General features: G+C 49.3%; 1 protein-coding gene across 1 annotated transcript in view; it reads right to left on the reverse strand.

The window, feature by feature from the left end:
• ZIC3 (Zic family member 3) overlaps nucleotides 1–10,753 on the reverse strand; it is a gene marked incomplete at its 5' end in the record, with an annotated part of 22,406 nt that overhangs the window by 9,564 nt on the left and 2,089 nt on the right. The window contains 3 exons of the mRNA XM_025212730.1: nucleotides 664–1,058; nucleotides 8,648–9,070; nucleotides 9,465–10,742. Of these exons, the coding sequence (XP_025068515.1) occupies nucleotides 10,671–10,742 (72 nt within the window). The remainder of the gene's footprint in view (nucleotides 1–663; nucleotides 1,059–8,647; nucleotides 9,071–9,464; nucleotides 10,743–10,753) is intronic.

The following is a 10,753-nucleotide window of genomic DNA, read 5'->3' on the forward strand; positions in this document are numbered from 1 at the left end:
CCCATCTTCCTTGGTGTTGCCGCATGGTCACGAGCATGCACTGAAGAAGCTGCTCTAATGCAGTCTGTTCCAAGAGCGTAAATCGGAGGTCTGCACCGGGTTTCAGGGCTAGCGCAACAACTCCCCTGCACCTCTCTGGGACAACGGGCAGGCATCCAAATAATTGCAGGCTCAGAAACGCTCGAGGACTGCAACAGATGCCAGGCTAGGAGGAAAAGACATGAGCTGAAGTGCACAAGGAAAATTTAAAAGATTTCTTTATCAAACCTCACTGGTTTGAAGACTGAATTGCTGGCATCCGATCTCGTTAGCCAAGGGAAACATGATGACTACTAGGTAATGGCAACTGATCAGTCAATGCAATCACTGTTGCTGCTAAAATGCTCATCTTCATTTAATATGCTAATGGGCAGGAGTTAACTAAACCTGCTGCTTTGTCTGGCCCAGAAGCTAACCAGCGCTGACAAAGGGCAAGGGGTAGTGAGCATTTCAGGATTGCAACCAAAAAGGTCATCATATCCTTAATAACAGCTGAGGTGCGGTTGGTTGTGTGAAATCATTGCTGCCATAACCTCTAACAACTGACTTCAGGCTGCATCCTTGTCCATCAAGCGGTGCTCTGAGCTGAATTAAAAACAAGATATTAAAATGGCATTATGTTACCCAGAAACACAGCAATCCATCCACGGCTGACATCCATTCCTCATGCTGATTATTCTAGGATTGTCTTGATGGGTCCGTTGTTCAAGAGAACAATTTTCTGAGCACGTGAGGTTTGGGAGGGCTTATTAAAAATAAAGATAATACTTGCTAGAAGTGAAGAATAGCATTTCAGAATTAAAAATAGCAAGGTTTCCCTATGTTATGGAACCATTGCATAAAGTTAAAAAAAAAAAAAGACACCTGGATAGATTTTTTTTTTTGGTGTTGGCAGAGCAGACCTAAGCAACCTCACCCAAAAATGAGTCAAAACAGGACTTTTAAAAACTAAAAAAAAAAAAAATCCTGATGTTCAGAACAACTCCATTTCATGAGACACTTCATTTTCCTTGTAGGATCTGCATTGAGAGAGAAAGAGAGAGAGAGAGGGAGAATGAATTTTCTCACGATCATTTGCAACGAGCATACAAAACTGTGTGTCCCCTCTAAAAATTAACTTATCGAGAGCGTGCAAAATCTGCTGAAAATATTCTGAAGATTTCTTAGGGGCAAGCAAAAAGAAACCAAGAGGAAGGTCTGAGTAGCTCCAGTTAGTCAGGAGAAACTTCGGGCCGGGAGCTGGGAAGGGTGGTACGGCTACAGTCTGAGCTGCAAGCTGCTCTCGGACATGGGGCAAAGTAGTCTGAGCCCACCCGCGTTGCCCCCCAAAACCCCAGAAAAGCACCAGGCCTAGGGCAGGCTCTGGGACGGGTTAAAAATGGTTCGGAGGCTCTCCTGCTATCCTAAAAGCAGCGGATCTGAAGTTGTCATATGCTGAAATCACGTGAGCTTTCCTCTCCCGGAGCGAGGGGTAGCAGGCCAAGGAAACGTGCCAGCTCCACTCGGTCTCGCCTGCCAAAGGCGGCTGGATCTCTCCTCGCCGCAGTCTCCCCTGGCAATTGGTCTTGAATGGAGTAACACAGTTTGTAAACTTGGGAAAGGCCACGATCCTACGGGACCCGATCCTGTGGCAACCGGGCCCAACAAAACAACTTCCACCGGTGTCAGAGGAGACTCTCAGGTCCACGGCCACGAGCCCACTGAAGATGCTGGATCCCCTGCGCCGGGTGTGATGGCTTCTTCCCCCGATTTGGCCCCTGGTCTGGATGTGAAGAACGGGAACCCAAGCCTGCGCACACCAGAGCACTTTGCATGGGCTGCATCCTGACGTCCTCACCCCAGGACATTCCCCGGAGGACTTGCTTGAGGGAAGTCTAGGCAAACCGAGTGAGGCTCTGGAGACTGCTTTCTGTACATGCACACTGATGCCTTCAAGACCCCTCATGCTCCAGCTCTGTCCCCCTTTTTGGATCTGGCTCCTTCTCCACCCCCAGCCCTGTTTTGCTATCCTCGCTTCCCATTGTCCCATCCTACAGACCTCCCTTCCTTACCTAGAAGGCCACGCTCCGAGTCTCTTACCTAAATTATCTTCTGAACAAGCACTATAGTACCCCCAGCAGTGGCACAACCAGAAACACGGGACCTGGTGCTCTCCAGCCCCATGCCTTCAGCAAGCCCTAGCATCAATGCACAGAGACAACGAGCATAAGGGCAATAATTGATAGCCACATTGCACCTTCTTTGTATGATGCGAGCAGCGCAGTGCAGTGGCACAATGCCAGCGCCCTGATCTGGAAACCAGATCCACGGGCAAAGTCCTGCACCCGTACAATGCCCCGTGCGCTTCCGAGACTGCTTTGAGCCTGGGTCCACTCATACAGACCCTGTTATATTCCCATTTCAAGACCTGATCTCACAACTGCTGAGGTCAGTGGGAAGCTTTCCTTTGCTTTCATGGGACTGTCTGCACTTAACTTTTTATTAGAACCTGTACACTCTTCCGCACAGGCACCCAGGCACACTTGCAGACACTTTGAAATAATAACTGCATATTATTAAAATAGTTCGAATAAAATAAATAAAGGTACTAATAAATAATAAAAGATGAATAAACTGCCACTGCAGGGTGCAATCCCAAACACATGGAGTGTCACCTCAAATTTTCCAACCTGGTCTCTGGATATGAATATCTTTTTAACACAAAGTTGCCAATAGGAGCAAAACAAGTCCCTATTTTTAGTGCATGATTGTTTTGGTACATGTAGCACACCAAATTTGGTAGAATAGCTTCTCCTTTGGTCAAAGGCATTTCAAACAATTTTGCCTTTTAACACATTTTCATATTATACATACGTCCCCCCCGCCCCCCCTCCCCGGCTCCGTAACAGCGCTCTGCAGACAGCTATTAATGTTTCCAGGAATGAAAATGTTCATTGAAAGATAATGGAAACCAGACATTTAGTAACATTTTCATTTTGCATGTTTAAATATTTATAACTATGTTCATAAAACCACATGTTTGTTCTCTTAATGCTCTAGCAATTGTGTTTATGAAATGCAATATTTCTTGTATGCCCCTTCATTGTGTCAGTTGCTTTTGTCGAATGCTATTTACTCAGATTGTGGCACTGATGGACTAGCTTTTGTGCACACGCACACACACAAAAAATGGCCAAAATTAAGAGCAAAAAATGATTGCAAAAACCAGCACACATTTTCAGAGCAATAATGCCTGACTGATGCATCTGTGAGTCTAAACTTTGTAGGGGGCATTTCTGCTGACTTAATTCTTTCACAACTATTTACTGTCAATCTTGAGGAATACACTTCTTAACCTACAGCAAAACAATGACACATAAAAAAAAGGATAAAAAGCAGGACAAAAGAAAAATCGAGCACTGATAAGCTCCCTAAAAAAAGCATTGTTCTTTTTGGATGATACGTGCTCTTTTAAATTCTAAACAAATTAGGGCAGAGAGAGCTCAGATCCATGTTAATATTACAGTTCTCTGATGCCTTGATAGTCTTTTTTTTTTTTTAAATTGATCAAATAGCCATAGTCCAAAATTGCAATTGCTTCCATTTAAAAGACGCAGTCTTCAGAGTGTAGCATTTTGTTATCACGGCTTAATGAAAGACAACGTCAGGCAGCTTCTATGAAATACATTTTACAAATCAAACCAGAAAAGGAGGTGACACACTCATAGCCAGGCAGCGTTTGCAGGATTTATCAAGACATTTTGGGGCTTGGCAGAGGGTCCCACTGAAACGGGTGGAAAGGGTCTCATTGCTCCCAACACACGTGGAAACAAAATCTTCATCATAATAAAATCTATTTCTAGTCCAAGATTTTTAAATGGGGGTATAAAAAATATGGCATGACTTGCTTCTTTGGTGCCCAGCCTGAGATACCTGGGAAGAACCTGATTTTCAGAAAGTGAGCACGACTTGCCAGCTAAAAATCAGGCCCCTCCCACCACACACACAAAAAACACACACAAAATAACTCAAATTGGGTAACTAAAATACCACTGCTTATTAAAAAAAATTCTCTTTGGCCCAATATCAAAGAGTTCAAACTCAGTCTCAGTGAATTCAAAGGGAGGCGCTTTGAGGAGCAGTTTCAAGTTTGGATTCTTGCCTTTTTCCTCCAGAATAAATAAAAAGAAGGGGAAAAAAGAAGGAGGTGGAGGAGGGGAAAATGTAACAATTTTCATGTCGGATAGATTTTTCATTAATTCCAAATCCAATGTTTACAAAGGCGCGAGAGCAAACAATACCATTCACTTCATGAGCTTGCTTTAAAATAAATGTCAGCTGAGATGTAAAAAATGCAATCAAAAGAATTGCTGTGACCGCAGTGCCAACTCTGCCGCTCCCACCACCCATTTCAGGGTACGTTGTGCTCGGCTTACAGCGCTGGCCCCTCGTGTCATGTGATCACAGGCGAAACTGGGCTTTTCTTTAAAAAAAAAAAAAAAGAAGAAAAAAAAAAAGAAGAAGAAAAAATCCCATGTAGCCCTTGGGAAAGGCTGTGACCCAAAAGACTCACGAACCAGAAGGGAGATATAATGTCCTTACTTTTCTAATTAACAGAAAAATCCCATGAATCCAAAGCAAATCTCTCATTTGGAGGATGTCTGACAGGATTATTTAAAATGTTTTAAATTCATCTGGACTATTCTTTCTAGTAAAAAAAAAAAAAAAATATATATATATATATATATATGGGGGGTTGGAATTCATATTTCATTTGGACGCAGATCTGGAGTACACCTACTTTAATTAATCCTCTGAGACTTTACTCACACGAGTAGCCCCAATGCATTGAAGTCAATTGGGCTCCTGTATAAAGCAAATCTTTGTAAAGTTACTCAGCTGGATGAAAAAACTGGCAGACACAACTAGTCCAACTCCACAGGGACTATCCGCTTGAGTGAATTTCCTTGCGTGTTTATAGGCCTGGGCCTTAGATTCGGGTTACTCAGGTGAGTAAAGCTAAGTGCGACCGAGCCAGCTCTCAGCTGCAGCCCTAAAAAAGTAGTCTACGTGACTCTGAGTGTATCGAGAACTGCTGGGAGACTTCAGCTCCGTGGATTCAAAGGGATATGAAATGCAGCAGCAACGCAACATTTTACGTTGTTATAATGCAGCATTAATCAGTGGAAACCCCAGGCGCAACAGCAGGTTGCTAACTCAAAAGCAAAATTAAACAGGGGCGAAGTGAAAAGGACCGGCGGGGAGTTGTGGTCTCCAAAACAGTCGAACGATTGTTTAGTAAATGGGACAGAAACAGCAAATCCGGTACAAAGCAAAGGAGAACTGCAAAGTTCTTTCACTTTCAATAACCTCGGCGACGGCACCGGGGAAGGAGCGTGGAGAGCTGGAGCTGCACGGACGGGATTCTGATTTGCGGGAAGATCTTGCGGGCCGGCAGATCCCTTCCAGCAGCTGGGGCTACGTTTTCATTCCCAAAACGCGGAGGCCTGAAGATGCGAGCACCGAAGTACGGATGTCGTCTTCTGGCTGACACAGCGCCAGCAGCCGAGGGCCAAAAGCCAGGACTGGGATAGAGAGAGCAGCACGCTCACAGCATCAATCCTGAAGGATGCCAAGCTCCAGGGACTCCCGTGGAAGTGAGGCAGGAACTGAGGGCACTCAGCACCCGGCAGGGAAAGCCCCTCAGCAAGCAGGCCACCCCATGAAACTATGTGGCCCCTCGCATCGGATCGTAAAGGGCTTGTTCATCTGCCCCCACTTCAGGGGAGGGGAGGGTGTCACAGGGAACAGCAGCCGACTGGGATTAGGGTGTCAAAGGCTGTTTAGTGCCTGCTCCAAACCCGTGGGCTTCAGCGGTCATTAGTCTACGTGCTCCGTATCCAGAACAGCTGCACAGCAGCCATTTTGTATCCCGAAAGTTGCTGCACGCCCAAACCCGGAGCAGGAGACCTTCTGAAAAGGGTCCAAAGACCTAGGAAGAACATGCAGGGCAACCACGCTCAGCCTAAATGCCCCTGGGGCAACGGCCGCCTGCCTCCCCACCTTCCCTACGAGACGGGCAGGGATTACAGCCTCGTCGCTGTTTGTTGCTGGCGTGATGGGGATGATGACGCCCGGCTCCCTGCCTCGCGCAGCCTCTTCCACGTGCACAGGAGCAAAACTCCAGAGACTCGCAAGGAAGCACAAGGTCGGGCTCAAGAGAAAGGCCTGGGCCCATTCAACTGCAGGCAGGGCTCGTTTCCAAGCCCAGTTTGGGCAATTTTTTAGCAGACACCATGGAACAACTCACCAAGCCAAAAAAAACCACTCGGATCAACTACTTTCTCCCTGCCCCAACGCCCTTCCCAGGCTCCTATTCAAAGTCTGTCTTCCTACAAAGAGCTGAAATCAAGAACCAGGCACTCTTAGGCTTACCAAAGTGTCAGTGGGAAGGAAATCAAAATAGCAAATGACTTTCTTTACTGGAAATTAAACTCAGTGTCCCAAAATTAAAATGCATCAACCTACAACCAGTCAATTCCCAAAACCCTACCCTGAATTTCCAGCAACCAGGAGTCCCTCTTAGCTAGCTGACGCCAACGCTGAGCCGGCTGGGTCCCGACTGGAACCCGTACACGCGACGGTAAGCGCTTCATCCTGTGAATATTTGTATTGCCTTCGATTACACGAATAAAAACCATGCGGTTAGTCCTTTACAAGATACAGCTTATATATTTTTTTGACTAATGCAAATGTTGGAGCAAGGTTAAACAAGTCTCCGATTTCATCTGATGGGCAGATTAGCTGGTGTGAACTCCTTTTTTTATTTATTTTTTTTATTTTTTTATTTTTTTTGCAGACTCTGCAATTTATGAGGACTTCCTCGTAGCAAATGGAAAGCTAATCTCCAGGTTTTTTTCCTCTCCAAAAACAATAATGTATCTCTGCAGAGGCATTTTTTCCACATAATTAGATTGACCATAGTAACAGCCTGCAGGTCAGGGATGGTTCACCAAGACAGTCACGAAAGTCTGTCTTGTCTCACAAGTTGACATTAGCCAATATGCAATGCTTTTTGTTTGGGAACATGCAGTATTTTTTTGTTTTTAATGGAAGTGTCCAAACTAAGCCTGGAAATCGGAGAATTCAAGCCCATGGAGTTACTACGGGCATGTAAGTCACAGCACACAAGCCCAAGACTCTCAAGCAAAACCTCAGCGAAAGCCTTTGGGACTCTGCCTTCACGTGTGCCACCACAAGCCATCAATGGCACGCACAGCACGGACATCTAAACCGGTACGCTTTGCATAAGCTCACACCTGAAGTATGCAAACAGGCCACAACAACAGCACCAGAGGAATCGGTGTCCTCAGCCAGAAGGCACAGCACAGAAGGCACCGCAGAAAAAGAACCAGGAGGGTTGATCAACTGCTTTTTTTCTCTGGGTACTTCCCTACGCCACAAATCCTTTAAAAATACATTCATCGATTCTAGTCTAGCCCCAGTTCTGCTCACCTTCGATGGGGCTGCTGGCACAACGCAGGCAAGCAGCTCTTGGCCCTTTATATTTCCAGTGCTGGGGTGCCACTGCGTTAGGACACTTGAGTAATAAAAAACCAAAAACAAAAGAAACACCCCCAAAATGCACAAGCCATCATTAATGACACATTCAAAGCCAAACTGACCTGGCCCCTGCTCTACTGGGCCAAGCTAGCCCTTCCCTAGAGATGAGTCTGCAATGTTTGCCCTCATCACATGAGCAAGAATGGCTCTGGGGCAGTGATGTGAACTGCCAGCATCTAGAAAGCACAAGCAGCATTCCCCAAAAGAGTACGATTTATTTTTTTTAAGCACAAGATCAGGAGATACAGGACCCAGGTGCATTTCACCCCATGCTGGGTTTGCCCATCACTCCGTCTGCTGCTTCTCTGCCAGGCTTAGGGCTAGAAACTAACTTCCCCCACCCCCCCAACAAAGGCAAGCAAAGCTCCCTCTGCCCCATTAATGAAAACAGCAGGTCGGGTGATAAAGTCAGGAGGGGCTGGCACTACCGCAGGGGAGAGGCTGGGGCCCAGAGGCCTGCAGCTGCCTGGCAAGCAAGGGGGAGAACTGGCACACGCAGGACCCTTTCCTTGTAATGCCTGGGGTGACTCCCTGGAGCTCAGGCTCTGCAGAAAGCAGCCCCCAGATCCTGCCCCACCACCCAGGGACTGGCCTGTGCCTGCTAAGGGGGTGCATGCATGCTAGGAGCAACCCTTTGCAAAGTCTGGATGGGGAGGGGCTGCAAGCAGCAAGCAGCTCAGGCCACAGCCCCCCCCCACCGGGGGCAGAGCTCTGCATAGCTAGCTCTTATCCCTCCTGCTCCGGTTTGAGCCCCATGCCTCCATCACGGTTTGTGGGAGCAAATCCACCCAGCCCCAGCTACACACCAGCCGGGAAGCTCTGGGTGCTGCTGGGCAAGAAAACAGGGGCCAAGCCGGTTTGCAAGCACCCACTCCCCTGCACCAAGCCCCCCCCCCCCACCCTGCTCTGCATGCACAGCCCAGATCACGGCGGCAGAAGCGGAGCGGATCCGGATTGAGCCCCAGGCAAGCAGCCCCGCGCCCCGCCCCGGTTTCTGCGCTTTTACCCTGCGCGGCTGCGGAGCGTGCGTCCCGTCCCGTCCCGTCCCGTCCTCGTGTCCTGGCCCGGATCGGGGCCCCGCCGGCTTGGCTTGGGCTGCAAGAAGAAGCCGCCCGCGCCGGGGTCAAGTTCAAGGCGGGGCTGTCTGCGGCACCTGGAGCAGCCCGGCCGGGCTCGGCCGAGGAAGGATCTGCTCCTCCTTTCAGGCCTCGCACGGCCCCGGCGTCGGGCGGGTTTTCTCCCGGCTCGGAGGGAGGATCCTGCTGCCAGATGCGGAGCCGCAGCCCTCCTGCCTCCCGGCCCCAGCCCTCCCCGCGTCCCCCGCATTCATCCCTGGGGCCCGGGAGCCGCGATCACCTGCTGGGCCAGACTTAGGAGGCGAAAAACTTCTCCGAAGCCCACGAGCTTCTCCATCCGATCCCGGCTCGTCCTAGAAGAAACAAAAACTAATTTAACAAAATCAAGTCCAGCGTTTTTTGCTCCCCCGCAACTGCAGCCAGGAGCAGCTCCCGGGCCTCGCGCCGAAATGCCCCGGGCAGCGAGGGCTTGCTGCGGCGGCGCCCCGCCGGGATGCTCCCTCTGGCCGGAGAAGCGATGCCCGAAGCCCGAGCTCTGCAAGGGGATGCAAAGAGAAGGCGCAGCGGCTCCTCCTGGACCAGCCCGTCTGGCGCGGACTCGGTTTCCTTTGGCTTTCCCCCCATTTTTTAAATAGATATTTAAAACATTACAAATGTGCAGAAGCAGATGGGGGTGGGGGGGTGTCTGGTGCCTCCTCCCCCCCCCCCCCCCCCCACTACACTGGGGATAGATGAAGCAGCACTTACTTTAATCCGAAGTAAACAGCTCTTCACCCCCTCCGGACCCGCGCTGCCTGGGACACACAGACACCCGCGGGCAGAGCTGCTCCTCCGCCCGCTCTCCGCAGCCGGGTGTCGTTTACCTCCTGCTCCCAGACAGACGTGACTCCACCGGCAACACTGGGTTTGCAACAGCACAAGTCCGAGAGGGCGCGGGGGAGGCGGGGGGGACACACGCAACAGCACAGCACCGCGACCACGGCAGCGGGCCGGGCCCGGCAGGGAACCGGGCTACCAGGGGAAAGAGCTGCCCGGAGAGAGGAGGGGGAATGGGGTGGAAAAACGCGGGGAACGGGCTCTTTCCAAAACAATAAACTTTTAATGCTAAAGCAGTTATAACCAAAAGCTGTACAGAGTTCCCATCCGTTCCCAGGGAATTTTCTTGTGTTTCTTTCGTTTTTTTCCCCACTCTTTCTTTTTTTTTTTTTATTTTGTTAGAAAACCATTATTATTATTAATTATTATTATTAATTCTTTTTTTTCCCTTCTCCATAAATATTGTTCAGTTCCCGGCACTTTTTTTTTTTTTTGTCTCGATCCTTAAATTACAAACGATAAATATGGCATCGCGGATATGTATTTACAAAAAAAAAAGAAGAAGAAGAAGTTATTACAAAAAGGCAACGGTTTCAGACTCGAAAACGGTCACGATCCGGGCAGAACACCACACCCTTCATCCTGAAAAAACACGGAGCGACCCCATCAGACGAGAATACATTCACAAGTGTAATGCTGAGAGAGAAAGAGAGAGAGAGAGAGAGAGGAAAGTTCAAGACATAACAGGAACTTTGGCACGGTTTAAGACTGTGAGTTGCAAACAATCAGCACTAAGGCGGAGGGGGGTTTCTTTCCATCCTCTGGTCGATCTCCCCAGCGAAAGAAGGAAACGTTTCACGTCGGGGTTGCAAAGGGAGAAAGAAACAGGGCTAGGAGGGCACCGAAGGAGGGGAGGAAAATTAAAAGCGGGGTAAAAAAATAAAAATAAAATAAAAAAGGAGGGGTGGAGGGGAAACGAATCCGATCCTGAGAAAGGCCGTGGCTCGCCCGGTGGTGCGAGGGGGAGAGCCTCCGATGGGCCAAGCCGGAGCTGCAGCCGGCGGGTGGGGGAGCACTCCCCGGTTCCGTGTGGCCGTGGGTCGGGTCGGTCCCAGTCCCGGTGGTCCCGTGGCCGGCTCAGACGTACCACTCGTTGAAATTGGGGGGCAGGCCGGGGTTGTGGCCGGCGCCGCTGGGCGCGGCGGCCGGGAGGGGTTTCG

This window comes from Alligator sinensis, unplaced genomic scaffold (genome assembly GCF_000455745.1).
Source record: "Alligator sinensis unplaced genomic scaffold, ASM45574v1 scaffold1584_1, whole genome shotgun sequence".
Lineage (NCBI taxonomy): Eukaryota > Metazoa > Chordata > Crocodylia > Alligatoridae > Alligator > Alligator sinensis.